At 41.1% G+C, this 17,502-nt stretch overlaps 1 protein-coding gene across 6 annotated transcripts in view; it reads right to left on the bottom strand.

Annotated features, from left to right (window-relative positions):
- Positions 1 to 17,502, bottom strand: part of Lrriq3 (leucine-rich repeats and IQ motif containing 3) — a 92,310-nt gene that overhangs the window by 55,766 nt on the left and 19,042 nt on the right. For all 6 annotated transcript variants that reach the window (NM_001024307.1, XM_087631313.1, XM_087631319.1 and 3 more), the window contains 1 exon segment: positions 12,449 to 12,582. In NM_001024307.1, the coding sequence (NP_001019478.1) occupies positions 12,449 to 12,582 (134 nt within the window).

The following is a 17,502-nucleotide window of genomic DNA, read 5'->3' as shown; positions in this document are numbered from 1 at the left end:
TCCAAGAATTCTCAAAGCACACAAGCCAAGAGAAGAGTACATTTACTCAAGGAAATCCAAGTCTGGAAATGTAAGGACAAGTACTAGTCCAGCCACCGCATACACACTTTTACCAATGTAGTTCTGTGGGAGACAAGTCCCTGAGTGGAAAAGGCCTCCAACACCAGCCGCCTCTTACAGGAGGATCCACGTCAGGGCTTCACACCAACATGAGAAAGGCTGGGGCCTCGTGCCCCAAAGGCACTCACTGCCCAGTAAGAAAGGCTGATGGGCTAAACCGTCTCCCTCTGCTCGGGCTCAGGAGCATGACATACAGAACACAGAAACACTGGCCGCCAGTCCTCAGAGAGCCCTTGGCCAGCTGCAGTGGCAGGCAGAGCTCAGGGCTCCACTCTGGGAGAAAGCTGTCCTTTCACCTCATGCCCCTGCTCTAGGCAAAGACTCAAAGGTTTCCCAGGGTCGGGATCCCAGCAGAATATAAAATCACACAGCTGACATGATCTTGCAGAGTGAGGTAACTTGACTGTGTCGACAGACTGATATTATGTTCAGGCCTATGACTGCTGTAGAAAAAACGGAAGGCATTGGCGCTGAGCCACTCATCATAGGTTGGTCACTAGGAAAGTAAAGTGCTTCATGGTTCAAGGGAAGTATGTAATAACTAAAGCAGTCTAAACAACAACAACAACAGACATTCAGTAAATAAATCCTGCACATGGCATAGAACATAAACACAGTACACTGCACACTTTTAAATGTCCTGACGAGTAAAAATGTGAGCCATGCTGAAAAGAGGCTAGCAACACAGCAACTCTAGGAAGAGCCAAGTGACATTAGCGTTTTTAGGGGAAATAGTGTCTGTAGATATAAGGAGAGTGCTTTTTAAATAGAGTTTAGTAAGGCAAAATGTGAAAAAATAGAATTCCATTATCAAAAAGTTAAGTATGAACACATGTTACTAAAGTTGCTCAATGTATCTGCACTGAGATAAGTGTTATGATAAAAGCTCCCTAAAGACTAGGGTGGGAGGAAGACACCTCAACAGAATGACTACGGTGTGCCCAGCTCGTAACCAGGACCACGCCAGGGGTGAAAGTCAAACATCTCAGATAAGATGCTTACACATTTTCCGTGTGCAGCAGCACTAGTGCATGCAGGGTAAAGCTTCAATGAGAATACTCATAAATCAGAGGGACCGACGCTTCCTACTAACTGTAATGTTGCCACTTAAATCTGCCATGTCACTTACAAACTACTGATATGTCACTTAGACTCTTCACTATGCTGGGTATTAATGAGAAAAGACTTGATTTCATACTCAGCTACTATTTATTCATTATCCCTCGTGGGGCCTTTCATCTGGTAAGTTGAACTTTTTTTCTTTTCCTCTAAGCAATGGGGCCTTAAACTTAATGGATCGATACTATTCTACCTGTGTCTTCCTGACCTGGGTCTAAACTTCTCAGAGTATTACCACACTGCTCACTTGCTAGGACACTTACTTTGCAATTTCTAAGTTACTGTATCTAACCCAGAAGAAAGATTTGCAGCTACACTTAGCATGAGGCCTCTTATACTTTTAAACATTACAGTTGAGATAAAATAAATTGATTATTTTTTTCTGCCAAAATACAAGTCGTAGGAAAGGTTTCATCATGACCTAAAGCAATCCCCAGATTCATCTCAGAGGACTGCAATACACAACAGAAAGCAGCAAAACAGCGACACCCCTCAGGGATGGCAGCCATGACAGGGTTCATCTTTAATCTCTGTTTTAGCATTTGCATCAAGGTTTAGGATGGCAGTCCTGTCAGGGGTCATCTCTTATCTTCATTTCAGCATTTACATCAAGGTTGAGCAATTACGTTTTCTACAAAGCAAAGGAGCAAGTTTTTAAGTTTTTTTAGTATCATGCTGTTTGCATATTTTTCATTTTTATGACAATCTAAAACCATGAAACCATTTCTTCTCAAATTCAGGCCATGTCAGCTTGTGCAGTGCCTTCAGTCAGTCAGGTGCCATCAGATCTGGACTGATCTGGACACACATTCACAAACACACACACACATGCACATGCATATGCAAATGCACATACACTCTTCTCCACTGGCCTTAGAAGCTCAGGGAAGAATGAAAGCATAAACACATGCACACACAGAAATGTTAACCAGATTCCTGTCACTACAACCAGTGCTTGAGACAGTACACTTTAAGTTTGCTAAGAGAATGTTGTAATATAGATAGAAGCACAATAGGACATTAAGGGATAGGGTAAGATGCAGAGGACAGTGCGTGCATAGAGCGGACGGAGCATGCTAAGTAGGACGCACCAAGGAAACGCACTTAGAAAACAGATTGTTTCTAGTTCACAATGCCAAAGGTTTCAGCCCTTGGCCAGGGGCATTATTGCTTGGGCCTGGCTTGGGGCTGAGCATCATGGCAGGGGGCATGTGGGGACCAGGCTGCTCACCTTGGTGGCTGGTAAGCAAAGAGCAAGAAATAATTCAAGTCCTCCCAGCCCTTGCTCTGCGATGTTCCCTCTAAATTGAGAAATTACTTCCTGCAGGGGAAAGACTCACAAGCTGACTTCCCAGAAATTCATAGCACTCCATGACATAGGAAGCTGAGAAGGTTATGATTCACCAGGCTCTACACTGAGGCTCACAAGCATTAAACAATAGCTGGGCAAGAGAAATCTCTGGGATGAATGAACGTGGTTGTAATGTGGGCATGGAGCTCCAGGGCTCCATGAGCTTTCACCTACGCTGGGGTCAGCTGTTCAGTGGTGTATATGCCTTTAGTGTCACACTCTCCTGCACTCATACTCCTATAAGAAACCCCAACAAATGCATTATGAGGCCAGACTTCAGTGGACACTCCTTGCTCTATCGATGCTACCTCTCTGCTGTGAATAGACAGTTGCTTACAACTCTCCAAAGAACAGCACCCCATCACAAGCATCCCACCGCTGACGATGCGCTCCCTTCACTCAGCTTCTCCTCTTCAGCTTCCGCCATCCGCCAATAACACTGTTGGGTGAAGGCAAAGCCTCAACTCACGAACCCCTGGAGGGCATTCCAGATGCAGTGCTAGCAATACACAGCCTACCTGTGGTGATAATATGGTCTACCATAACCTGATCTACATTTTCAGATCAGTATGAAACCTGTAGTAATGAACATTTTTATCTCCAATGTAAGCAAGACTTTGGAAAATGGACATTCTTATCTGGTTTCCTGGAAACTAAGTCATAAGTCACATAATCTATCTTTAGCAAGTTCAATGTCTTCTTCCTGAATTTATGCTTTCTAGAGCATTGTTCTCAACCTTCCTAGTGCTGTGACTCTTTAAAATAGTTCCTCATGTTTAGTACAGTTCTTCAATGATAAAATGATTGTCTTAGGCAGCTCCTGTGAAAGGGTCATTAGACCTCCCCCACCCCAAGGGGTCTCTACTCACAGGGTGAGAACTATTCTATAGAATAATCGAAAACCATAAAGAAAAGTCTCACTGTCTTCAGGCACTCTAATACTTGTCTTTGTCTTTTTGATACTGCTGCAATAGAAGGCCTCAGACTGATTAATGTATGAAGAACAGGGATTTTTCTAATAGTCCTAAAAAGCAAGGAAGTCCTACACTAACGGTATCACTAGGGAGGGCCTTGTTGCTACAGGCCCTACAAGGTCGAAATACAGCACATAGGATGGGCAAGACATGTTCTTGCTTTGATGATGATACAATGTAACAGCAAATGCTCTGTGAGCACAGAATTACAAAGTTACCAAATGGTACCTCTGAGGAGCTGCAAACTCCTAGGCCTGATGCATCACTTTTAACGTTTTTCAAATGCCACTACTAAGATATAGTAAATGTAGTTAAATTTCTGAATTATATTTGTATGAATATCTAGGTGTAGGATGCTGCCCCATTCTGATGTAACAACTATTTGTAAAATATCATTACCCTGGCATAAAATTTTGATCTTCTAGGATCTATCCAGTGGTACCAGAAAAAGAAAAAAAGTTTAGATATATTTAAGTATATAATTATATAAATATATAAAAAGATAGAGTATTTAGAATTGCTTAATACAAATAAAAGAGGCAGATTTTATCTGATGCATGTATTCTCCAATACAATCTACAATTCTCACTGTTTTTAGAGATAGCTTAGGCAGTCTTAAATCCTTTTGCCTCATGCTCCCATGTCATGAGATTACAAATTTGAGGTATACCCCACTTATTACTATCTGTAAGCTCTACCCAACTGAGTCTTTTTCCTCTTCAGGGAAGATTTTGAGAAACCCACTATGGTGTAGGGACAGATTACAGTTCCAACATACTGGTTTTTTTTTCCTATTCTTTTTAATTACTGAAAAAAATCCAAGTTTGAATTTGTTTACATTCTGGAGTGCTGTTCTGCAAATTATTATCAACGTATGTCAACTTCACAAAAGGCTGGGTCTCACAATTCTTTGTTCGCATGTGCTCTTACACGTGTTGATCATGTTCACCTTCATTCCTGCCCAGTTTGTCTATGCTTTGTCCCTTTCCACTTTGCAAATAGTGCCACTTTTCCTCTCGTGTTTAGATTGTTTAAACCTGATTTCTATATAAGAAAAGAAACACATTCATGAGTCATTCTTATTTCTCTCAACACGATAACCTCAAATTCAACCATGTCTTGCAAATGACATAATTTGTCTTATTCTTTCCCACCCCACTGAATAAAACTCAATTGTGAATATATTCCATTTTCTTCATCCACTAATCTGTCAGTGGACTCCTGACTAACTCCATAACTTTATTATTCTGTCTAACGGGTCTGATAAATGTGCACTGCTGGTCTATCTATGTGGCAGACTGACTGAAAGGCCCTCAGTGCATCCAAAGGAACGGTACTCCTGAGTCTTGTGAGCCTGAGAAAATCTCTTGCTCATTTTTGTTGCATCTGCCATAATTGACACTTTCACTAACATGTACCAGGGTCCTCTTGCCCGCCTGTGCTAGAGAACATATGTTGTTTCATGGGTTGACATGAAAACTGATGGTGCTTTCATCTGGGTACAATAATGGATGAAAAACTTTGTTTCTCACGCTCGTTTTGTGTGTGTGTGTGTGTGTGTGTGTGTGTGTGTGTGTGTGTCTGTGTGTATGTCTCTGTGTGTGTATGTGTGTGTCTCTGTGTGTGTCTGTGTGCAGTGTGTGTGTGTGTCTGTTTGCAGTGTGTGTGTGTCTGTGTATGTGTATGTGTCTGTGTCTGTGTGTGTGTCTGTGTGTGTCTGTGTATGTGTTTGTGTCTCTGTGTGTCTGTGTGTCTGTCTGTGTGTGTGTATGTGTCTCTGTGTATGTGTGTGTCTGTGTGTGTGTGTGTGTGTGTGTGTGTGTGTGTGTGTGTGTGTTGCTTGCTTAGTTCTTTATGTACTCTGGATCGCCTGTGTGATGAGTAACTGGCAGAACTTTCTTTTCCTCTGCACTCGGCCTCCCCATTCCAGTGCCCACTCCCTTACTCTTTAAGAGTAGTTTGTTGGTGGTGTATTTGGTTTGTTTGGGTTTGGGTTTAAACCCGATAGGATCCTTTATGTAAGTTTTTGCTCCCGTTTGCAGGGTTATTGGAGACCTATTCAATTCATGAAGTCCTTGCCTACATCTGTATCCTGAAGTGTTTTAATTAATGATTTTTTTTTGTAGAACCATACATTGATTCATTTTATTCACTGATCCATTTAATACTGTGAAAATAATCTATCCTTGAATTTACTCTGTCAATACTGTTTGGCAGTTTAGTTCTGAGTCTCAAGTCCTATCTTTCCTAGACGTAGTAGATGACAGCCATGCCATGTGCTGCTCAGATCTCCTTGTGAGCCCACTGGGAGATATACAGCTGACATCCCAACTTCTGTTTCTTTTGAATGTCCTTGTTTGCCCCAAGACTTTCCCAAGTCAATGACCCAGCACATGGGGGACAACGTTGACAGCCTATTTCAGCCTGATGCAGGGCACCTCAGATCACTTCGTCATCAGTTTTCCATTAGATTGCTACCTGAGCCTCTTTGCACCATATGCTATTTTGTCTGTCTCCTCACAGGTATCGGATTCATTAAGTGGCAGCCTCTGACTACATTCCTCTCCCTCACGTTGTATGTGAAATGCATTTCTCCAGGACCTGTTGAAAAGATTATCTCATGTGCCTGTGCTTCAAAGACAAACCATAAAATGAGTGCAATTTATGTGTTGATTTTAATTTCCTTTTCCAATTCCTAACTAGTTATATATCTAAGTATCATTAACTTTTGGATTAGAGCTTTGGGCTTCCAAACTTACATTGTGACATCAGGAAGAATATTTTATTTGCATATTTCTACTTCTGTGGGAACTTTTATTTGTCTCACTGAGGTACAGACTCAGTACACTGTGCTGCTCAACAATGACCAGAATTGGCATTTCCACGCACTGATGATGTCGGGGAAATGAGTTACTTCACTTCAGCGTGATAATAAATGCATTTGTTGTCTAATATCTAAGTCAAAACACCATTTTTTTGTTATGGAGTGTATTTTGTGTTGGTTTTGGTTTGGGAATGGTGTTTGTTTTTGTTGTTACTATGAGCCATGTAATATGGGTTGCCATTCAACTACTGTGTAGCCAGGGCTGGCTGTAAATTCCTGACTCTCCTCTGCACACCATTTAAGTGCTTGGATTACAAGCAAGCACCACAACACCTGGCTTTTATGTGGTGCTGGTGATCAAATCCAGGGTTTTGTGAATGTCAGGAAAGCAGTCTGCCAACTGAGCTATATCCCCAGAGCAGGGAGTCACCTTTTAATTCAGTTTACTGAGCTTTAATTTAACTTCAAAGGTATGCTGAGTTATATCAGATCATATTGCTGAAACACTGAGATGGTCCCTGAACTTGCTACCTTAGAGACTACTGCATTAGTGAGACTTTTTGTGATTGGGGCTGGACAGAGGGTCTTAGCTCCAAGCTGGAAAGAATACTCATTTCTGAGCTAGTTCTAAAGGCAGAGTACAGTTATTTCCTCCATATACTGGTTGGCCTTCATAAGGAGTGAGTCCCAGCTAGTGATGACTGCTCTCTGGTTCTTTGCAGGTATTCGTCCCCATAAGTGACAGCTAACAGAAGATAAAGAAATTCTTGTGTTTTAAATTTCCTCATGGGTCCTATCTATACTGCTTTTCAAGTCTTCATGGGATTGGGTGGATACCACTTAGATAGACAATCTAAAAGTAATTATGAGAGAGTTAGGGGAGGGGAGTAAAGGTCACATGGGTCAAGTAGGAAGTCTTGCCTTGTGTGAAATAAAGACAACAAGACAGGACTTTAAAACTCTAGACACAAAAGTTTCAGTTTGCACAGGAGCCAGCTGGCACTTCAATGGACAAGTCAGAAATGGTATATCTCATTCACTGTGTTTCTGATAAGCTAAGCTTTTTTTTTTGCTGGAATGAACTTACATTGCTTATAGGCTATTATACCTTTTATGCACTGCTGAACCTAATGCTCTACTATTTCAAGGTTTTTACATCTGTATTCTGGACTGACTGGCCTACAGTTTTCCTCCTGCAGTTTTGTGACCATTCAAAGCAATGAGCAACATGAATCCTTTGCTCTCTAACAACTTTTGAGACACAGTATGACTATTAAAGTCATGTAGTCATGCATGCTATGTAATATTTCTAATATATACTGGATGTCTTTGATTCTATTTTGTGCTCTTATGACTTCATTGATTAATTTGGAGACTGAGGTGATTTTATTTAAGGAGCTCATCCATTTCTCACAAGATAATATCAAGCAGTTATAATGTTGTAACTGCTTATTGTAGTTTATGTCTGCTGTCCTAACTACTACTATTGCTGCTGCTGCTGCTGCTTCTTCTTCCTCTTCTTCTTCTTCTTCTTCTTCTTCTTCTTCTTCTTCTTCTTCTTCTTCTTCTTCTTCTTCTTCCTCCTTTCTCTCTATCTCTGTCTCTCTCTGTCTGTCTGTCTCTGTCTCTGTCTCTGTGTGTGTGTGTGTGTGTTGTGTGTGCTTTATTGGTCTTATGAGAGTATTACCAATTTGTTTCTCTTTAAAAAGAACCAATTCTAGACTATTGATTTTTTATAAATATTTTCTTATTGTTAATAATATATTTATGTTCCATTTCTTTAGTTTCCTATATTTTCATTACATCTATTTTCATTCATACCGAATGAAGTTTCTGTTTTTCTTTCTTCAGTGGAGAAATGCTTAATCTTCAATATATCAGTTTTCTTCTTTCCATACATACAATCAAGTAAGCAACACAGTAAGTTGGATTTTTGTCTTTTCTTTCCATGTATTATATAGCAGAACTGATTGACAGAGCCCAATTCCCTGTCCCCCTTTCACCCTAAGTAGCGGAGTTTCCCATCCATGGGACACAGCTTTTGCCACTCCTTTCTGCTAGTGTACTGCTATGATGAGCTCCTATGGAGGCTGGTTGGCATCCCTGCCACGCTCTGTTGTGAACCCACATCATGTGGCCATGATTTAATTGCATCTTGTTTTCCTTAATTCACACAGGACAGGAGGACTTTCCAGTTGTCCCACTGGGCCTTTGTTCCATGCTTTCCCTTCCTAACCACCTTAAGTTAGAGGTAAAACGGAGCTTGGCGAATGAAACTGTGGCTGTTTGTAACAGTTAACCTTCAAGCAGAGTGTCTGAGAGGTTCGACCAACTCACGTGAGGACTGGGAAAACAGCTTCCTTGGACACTGACAGAACATACCACAAACTTTGAAGCACAAGGCAAATCTTGATCCTCCACTACCTGTCAATCACTGAGAAGAATTGGACCACTGAGGATCATAAGTGACTACTGTGATTTTGGAATGTAGCTAGAATGTGAAGTAATAGTTTAGGAAGCCTAGGTTGTTAAAAGTTTTTGGAGGCAAGGATCTCAACTTTTTTGAATATAAACTTCAACAGAAAAAAATCAAGACAAAATGTATGCCTCTGCTCACTCACAGTTGAGGGAGCCTTTGTCATACATAAATTAATTAAGGAAATTATTGATCAAATATAATGTTCTTTGGAAACATATCAAGTTTGTTCAAGCTTTCAAAAATTATAAACTAATAATTATAGGGTTTCCTATTTTACTCCTTCTATGAATACAATCTATTGTCTTCTTATCACCTTGCTATATGTGCATAAATACATTTTATCATACTTACTTGGGTTCAGACAAATCTCAAACTTAATAATAAACGATGACCTCAACTAAAATCTAACTAACTAAAAGCCTAGCATTCAAAAGGCTCTCTCCATATGGCCCTGTCTGACAAAGGAACTTGTAGTCACAAAGTACAGACTATAATAGCATACATAGTCTTTTCTAAACAAGATGACCTTTACTTTTCTAAATCTGTGTCTTTCTGGAACTATACCTGATTCTTTTACCTGTTTTATACACAAGAAATGTTCAACCCCCTGAAATCAGCTATTTGAATTAACCTATAAACTCTGGCCATGCTTAAATACCAGTTTCCTTAAGTGTTAGTCTCATAACTATAAGAGATTTTAAGTATAAAAAGTTATTTTCAGAAAACATAAAATATGAATGATGGTGGTTTAAAAAGAGGGGGGTACCTGATAGACTCTGGAACTCAGAAAGGAGGAGACAGAGGAAAGAACTCAGAGAAATGATGAAGAGAAAGAAAACAGAAATACAATCCCAGCAGGCCTTAATTGCCAACCACACATTCAATGCAAGAGACAGCGTACAGGGAATTGATCAGAGGAGGACCTGAGGATCGAATCAAAGTAAGATGGGAAGCAGCATATGGGGGCAGAAAGGGGAGTGAGACCCAAGCCACAGGGCCCTGGAGGACAGACAGAGGGTTAGACACTCCAATGCCGAGAGGGAATGGTTTCAGAACTGGAAGCAGTCCTTAAGGTTCAGTAAAATTAGTTTTCTCTTAAATGGTTGAAATAAAAGAAAAACTCCATCCAATGCCATACAGATCTGTACAAAATAAAGGATAAGCAGAAAACAGAGGAAAATTGCATTACTCTCAACAATGAGAGTAAGACAGAGAAAAGCCTGGTTAGAAAAAGATAAAATAAACAAGAACCTATTGTTATGAAGTGAAATTGCACAGGACTCAGAAAAGCAACACTGGCTAGAATTCAGCAAATGAAGAAATGAGGACAGAGTGCAGGAAAGGCATCGGCACTTTAAAACCCATCCCGACCAAATGAGAAGGGGTATGATTGCCAGCAAGCACAACCGAAAATGCTCCAATAAAAACAGACTAAAATAAAATATTCATGAATCTAATGAGATAAAGTCACTAAGCAAGGAGCCCATGTCACACTGATAAACTGAACAAATATTATGCAGCACTTGTCAGTCTAAATGCAGAACGTCCAGTAGGTCTGTAGGCTCACTGAACACACCATCGATGGTGATGTGTACACCATAATTCCAACTGCAGGGCTTAACTGGTGTATGAAATTATTGATAAGTTGACAATCATGATTCTCCAGGAGGAAAAGGAGGACAGTGCTCAATGCATGCAGTGAAGAACCCTGTGGGAAAGATTAGCACATGAAGTCATTATGGAAAGACCATTTTATGCTAAGCATCTTGACATGGCTTAGGAGCCAGGACCCCTAGCTGTCACAAGGCATATCTGATTCCTATGTTTTACTTTACAAATGTTATTCATTTCTGAAAGGATTGGAGGTCTTTGGTGATATTCCATGACAAGTGTGAAAAGATAAGCAGAAGGTGCCCACGACTGAAAACGTGTGGAACAGAAGAGCGCTGTTCAGATAGGTCAGATTTACTGTAGCCCTTCTCTTTGTAGCCACAGGTGAGCAACACGGAGCAGCTACGTGGTGTACAATACAGATGCAAACTGACCATCAAGTCCAGTCTTACTACGACCAAGACCTGAGACACGAACTAGAGGACAAGCTCGAACTCCTTCCCTTGAGACATATAGATTGCACTCACTTCTCCACATGAAGTGCACATTGATTAGCATCTGTGTTAGGTATATACCTCTTCTCATTTGCTAAGATTAAATGCAGACTTCCCTCACACCACAAACCAAGAAAACTTTCACTCAGAAACATGCAAGATTCTATGTTTAGTGTACATATGGGATTTCAGGAAAGTGTATGGTACTGGGGCTTTTCGGTAGAAAATTGTCACAGGAAATGCAAATATCTTTCTGCCTGGAGACATTTCCAGGGACTAACATCCCGGGGTTGGGGGGGACCCCAGGCTGTCTGCTACTCTGTGAGTCTCCTCCCCTGTACCCTCAACTCTCTCATAGAAACACTCCAGAAGAGAAAGATTCCTGGTCCCAGATCTCAGAGTATCTTCATTTATTAGTGTGTTCATCAATTCCAAGAATATTTTTGAACCCTCAATGATGCAAGCACTGTGTTTTGTTCTAGATACACAGAGCAGAAAACAGCTATTGAGTCTGTCTCAGGGAATTTCCAGCCCCGTCTTGGTGCAGACAATAATGATGATGCCTGCAGGGTAATATGCTGCGTCGTAGGTGAGAACAGAGGCGTGTGATTAAGACATTGCTCCTAGGCAAATTCAGAGGCACTGGAGGATGTGGAGTTGGAGAATAACCTGATTAGAGCTCAACTCTGAAGAGGGTATCCTGTGTGCTGAGGAAGCAGGGGAGAAAGAGGAATGAGAAATCCAAGGCACGTTTTCCAGAGCTGGATAATGCAGACAGCCCCAGAGAACAATGAGAAAGGTGTTTTAAAGCTAATAAAAAAGTGGCAGCTGCTAGCGCCAGGCGCCAGTATGCTACTCATCACCTCAATTCCTACAAGCCAATCCGTAAGCACTGCTATTAGCCTGGCTCTTTAGCGTTTTACAGATGAAGAAAGTCTGCCTTGAAGCAGTTAAGTGATGTGCCTAATGGAACAAAGCTTTAAAATAGAGGCATCATATCAGTTTGACCTGAGCCACAGAAGAGTTTGTTCATAGCTGACTCCCTCCCACAACACTCAGACTCCGCCTTCACAGGCTGGGAGTCTTGTAGGTGCTTCCAGAGAGAAGACATTTTATCCCGTGTCACACCAGTATCAGAAGGTGCGTCAACTCTGAGACGTAAAATGCAATCCTGATGGCATAGTCTACAGATCCCAATAAAATCTAGATTCCTCTTCTATTCTCAAAGTGTGTTGGCTCCCACGACCATGCATATGTCCATCCTATCGTATAAAGGCTTCAGACTGCGTCTGTGAATGGGAGCATCCAATTCTGATGATGACCATAACGGCATTCCCTTAAGACCAAGCCAAGCGTTGCACAAGTACCTTGTTAAGGACGCAGGTTGTAAAGTCTAAATTGTTAGAGAACTTGCTTCTCGTCCCTGGTATGTTGATGTCATTTTAACATTCGAACGGTGAAGGAAAGGAAACCTACCTTAAGTGTTTCCTAACTATGAAACCGCGGATCCACCTCTGGATGATCAATACCGGTGAGTTATGAGCCAGGATTTCATTGATCCTTGAAATTATATGCTTGATATTTTTTATTTCATCTTCATAGGTTGTGCCCTGCGTGAGGAAATTTTATCCAGTAAATTTTATATTTCGTTAGAGCATTTCCCAGAGATATCTAAGTAAAGTAATAAAACATTCATCAAACTCTCATCAGCATAACAGTTAAATAGTAAATAATACTTTAGTATTAAAATATAAACATTATTATTTTAGAATAATTTTAATTTTCTGCACAATATACAAGGTTCATGATAGCATCCTCCCTAATCTGGAAACACACATGAAATTGTCACCCTAGTAATCTTCCTCTCAGAAAAGTATAGGTAGGAACTGGTGCTTGATTTAACCTGAGGGTGGCTTGTGCTATGCTCTGTAAAGAAGGGGCTGCCTGTGGGATTCCTGAAAGTGGTGCAGCTCCTCTGAACTGTGCACCTCGGCTGTGCTGTTGAACACTCTCCTTTGGAAACGCACAGTGTCTTCTTGTAGATCTCCAGACTTTGGGGTCACAGGCTCACTCTGTCTCACTGACTGCTGACTAGTTAGAAATATGGTCACTTTTACTCCTGTACATTAGAAATAAAATCTTTACATTGCTTTAAGGCACTGTTGGGTGACCCTGTTCCTAAGGAGATGAGAACAAATGCCTACGCATACAGGAGTGAAAACTCAAATGTCCAACTGAGGAAACCATTGAGGTTACTGGGGTTATTTACAGGAGTGTGGACATGAGGTTACTTATGGGGACGGGGATGAGTCTAAGGCAGCGGCATCACCAGTCCTACATCCCAGCATGGGTGACAGATTCCAAAAGCATGAAGCTCGTGTGATGGCATCCAGCAGCTGAACAGATCAGAGCTTGTCTTCCAGGTAGCTCCGCTGGTCTGGGTCTCTCTTCAGGCACTGTGGCTGTGGCTGGTAGGGCTCCTCAGCAGTCCTCACTGCTGGCATAGCCTTGGGGAAGGCTAGGCCTGTGCATATACTGGGTTTCTTTCAGGGACTTCCTGAGTTTTAAAGTGCTTCTTATTTAAACCCAATAAGCCTTAACCAGCTCCCTAGAAGAAAACTCTTACACAATGGACCTAATTCTAAGAACTATCCGTCCTGAATCATTCAGAATACACTTTTCTAAGCTTTATCCTTCCCCACAAGTCAGAAAGCATTGGAGAATTCATTACAGATCACTGAGTTTTTTTTTTTTTAAATTTGGCCACAGTTTACTTTCTTCTAAAACAGATGAAAATGAACAAGCCACTCTTAAGTGAACTGTGAATTCATTCTTATCCCTTCCTCTGAGCCACCACACATGGTCTTGTCAAAGCAGAGATCCCACGGTGCCCATCTGAGCAGAGAGCTTGGTGCGTTGTACAGTTCTCTGACCCCACTGAAGGGCAGCATCAGATTGCTTGGCATGCAATGTCTATTCTTCATCATCTAGAGGTTTCCTCACTACTCCCTCTTTCCTAGCTTTGGCCCTCCAAATAACCACTCTAAGTCTGCCAAAAATCCCTCCTCTTAATCCCCATGCACTACTGAGAATCAAGTTTCACAGCTTTCTACAGATGTCTCAGTACTCGCGTGTGGTTGAGCTACTGTCTCAGGTCTTAGTCTTCTGGAGTCAGCTCCTTCTTGATGTTGATCTAATCATCGTCTCCTGAGACAGCACCATACTATGACTCGTCCATTATACACTGAGTCTCAAGCTTTGCCTAACCCCGATGTCTTAGCTGGGTTTACTACTACCGTGATGTAATACCATCTGCTTACATCCTCATATCAGCTTATCATAGAAGGAAGTCAGGACAGGAGCTCAAACAGGGCAGGAACCGGGAGGTAGGAGCTGGTGCTGAGGACATGGAGGGGTGCTGCATGCTGGCTTGTTCCTCATGGTTTATTCAACTGGCTTTCTTATAGAAACCGTGTCCACCTACCCAGGGATAGTCCAATCCACAATGTACTGGGCCCTCCCACAACAATTGCTAATTAAGACTATAGCTTGGTTTTACAGAGGCATTTTTCCCAACTGAAGCTCCTTCTTCTCCAGTGAATTGACACAAAACTAGCTAGCAAACCTAGCAACCACAAAACGACTCATTGCAGAAAAGCATTCTTTCTCTGACCACTGCTTTATACAAATTTCCGGGATCCCCCTTATGTTTACCTTAGACTTGATACAGATCTTCCATATTCCACAATTTACCTGCAGATAATGTGCTGAATTGTTTGGTCCCCCTGATCTACTATAACAAGATGTTTTTGAGCCAAACATATTCTTTCTTTGCCCTGTTCATATGAACTTTGGACTGCCCTTGATTTGAGTCAGGACATAGTCTCTGAGAGTGCTTCTTGAGGTACTCTCAGAGTGGGACATTCTCCCATCTACGGTCATCCCACTTTCATCTTACCTTCTTGTGCTAAGCTCTAAATCCAAACCCTCTGCCATCCCCTCAGACCTCTGCAGAGCATAGGGTCACCACTTCGTGTGCACCATATCAGTCCTCTCTAGGACAGCAACCCTCTTCCAAAAAACAGATCTGCTAACCAAATCCTAATTTTGTTTGTGATCAGGCAAGCTTCTATCACAATGCATTAGTCTGTCTTTACTTCATAGCTGAACAGTTCTTCATTTACGTAGACAGACATTGGTAAATCTTCAGGATTACCACTGGCACTTGGACATCAAATGGCTGCAGCATTACTAACTAATCTGTTTCTTAGGCCCTCAAGTTTGATTGGACATTGCCAATCAATATATTCTTGTCCCACTCAATTTTCTCTTTCATCTTTCCTGCCTCTCCCTCTTTGACCTGACCCCCATACTTTCACTACTCCACACTGACCTATTTACTTCTTTTAAAAATGTATATGAATTGTTGGTATGTATGTGATCATGAATGCGCGTTCATGTGTTTGAAATCAGAAGAAACATTGGGTATTGGTCCTCAGCTTCCAATTTGTTTTGAGACCATTTCTTCTGTTATCCACTACTGCATGCACTAGACCAGGCACACGAGCTTCTCCAGACCCTGCTTCTCACCTCAACATAGGTGCACAAGGATTGCAGACATTTACTGACAGGCTTTTAAATTTGTTCTGGAGGTTAAAACCAAGGGTATCATGTTGTACGAAAAGCACTTTACCCACTAAGTGAGCTCCCCAGCCCTCTCTTCCGCTTGGAGACAAGAGTCTCTCTATAACCCAAGGTAGCCATACATTTCTCAGCCTCTTACCTCTGCCTCCTGAATGCAGGGATTACAGCCACAAGGCACTGGGACCCAATCTTTATCTCAGTTCTTTTAATGAGCTGAGATGGCGTTATAATCTACTTCTACTCTTCTTCTCAGTCTGAACCATGGTTATTCTTCTTCTACAAACTTCAGACAGGTAAGGGTTTCTTTTTATTTATTTACTTTTTACTCCCTTGCTAAATTCTGATGTTCATCTTCATTGCTACATCTCTCTGCCTTCCATATGCAAATTATCCTCACAACTACACTTCCTGTCAGGAATCACCTCTTAAATTACAGCCTATAAAATGAACTTCCAGCTCCACTTCTCCACTTATATATTAAAAGCTGAGCCCGGGGTTGGGGATTTAGCTCAGCGGTAGAGCGCTTGCCTAGCGAGCACAAGGCCCTGGGTTCGGTCCCCAGCTCCGAAAAAAAAAAAAAAAAAAAAAAAAAAAAAAAAAAAAAAAAAAAAAAAAGCTGAGCCCATTATCCTCCTTCTTCAACCAATGCACACCTCATTCTGTGATGTCTTTAAGGACATTAAAAGCATTCTTCATCATGTCAACTAAGTTAATAATATTTCATCCCTTCCCATCCAGGGATTTTAAAGGATCTCTGCTCTATTCTACCAATGAATCAAATAAGACTTTATGCACTAATGAGCAAACTTTGGTAATAACTCCTCTCTTCTGCCCTACCACTCTGATAGAAAAAAAATAGTAATTGGGAACCATTAAATTAGGACAGCTCTGGTACTTTGAATTCCCAAGAGAATAAAGCAAAGCCCATCATAAACAATAAAATTAATTAGAAACTACCAATCAGAATCAGCCACCTAGCCTCTAACTGGGACCTTCTCACTTCAATCAAAATTGTTTTCTTTGTCTTGTTCCATAACCACTTCATAAAATGGCTCTCTTTCCCCAGACAGAGTGCTGGCTGCTTGCACTCTGATGCTTCTCTGATATGTGAATCAGAAAATGTTTATACAAACTCATTAAATTTTAAATGTGTAAGTCTTTTGTCTTCTTTTATAAGGTCATTTCTTTAGCACACGGAATGACTCCTCTGGAATGTAAAACTCTTAAATATTTCCCTAGAATTTTACAAATGAAGTCCTGTCTCCTTGTCTTACATTTAATAGTTTACTACTGTGTTGTTGACATGTTCAAACATGTCCTCTAACCTCCAACAACACTAAACCACTTTTTGCCACTCCAATTTGTCAACCTCTTTCAACACCTCTGTGTCTGCAAATGCCTCCTCCTGTCTCAATTGCTCAGTAACAATGCCAACACTCCTATTTGCCCAGAGATTTCTTACATTAGCAAAAGAATCTTAAGTACAAATGCTGGTGCTTTCTTTTTATTTTAAACCAGAATGGAACAGTTTGAATATTTTTTTAATCTCATAGACTTTGCTCAGTATTCATGATATTTTCAACCATTCTTCTCTCCCCTTACCCCCTTCATTCCCGTATTCTTGTTACTTTTCCATCCGGGACAGTCTTCCTCTATAGCTTCACCCTGGTCTGTAACTCACTATGGAACCATGTGATTTGAACTCATAGACTTCCTGGTACTAGCCTGTCTGTATAAGCCACCAGACCTAGCTTTTACATTCGTTCTTTATTGCATTTATGGAGTTTGCATTAATTTCTCTGTACTGTTTTGAACTGTTTATAGATATCCTAGGTTTTGACTCTATTTTGTAGTCTTTTTTCTTTCCAATATTTACACAGAGTAAC

Source organism: Rattus norvegicus, chromosome 2 (assembly GCF_021556685.1).
Source record: "Rattus norvegicus strain SHRSP/BbbUtx chromosome 2, alternate assembly SHRSP_T2T, whole genome shotgun sequence".
Lineage (NCBI taxonomy): Eukaryota > Metazoa > Chordata > Mammalia > Rodentia > Muridae > Rattus > Rattus norvegicus.
Note: the sequence above shows the minus strand (reverse complement) of the source record. Positions and strands in the feature narration are given on the sequence as shown.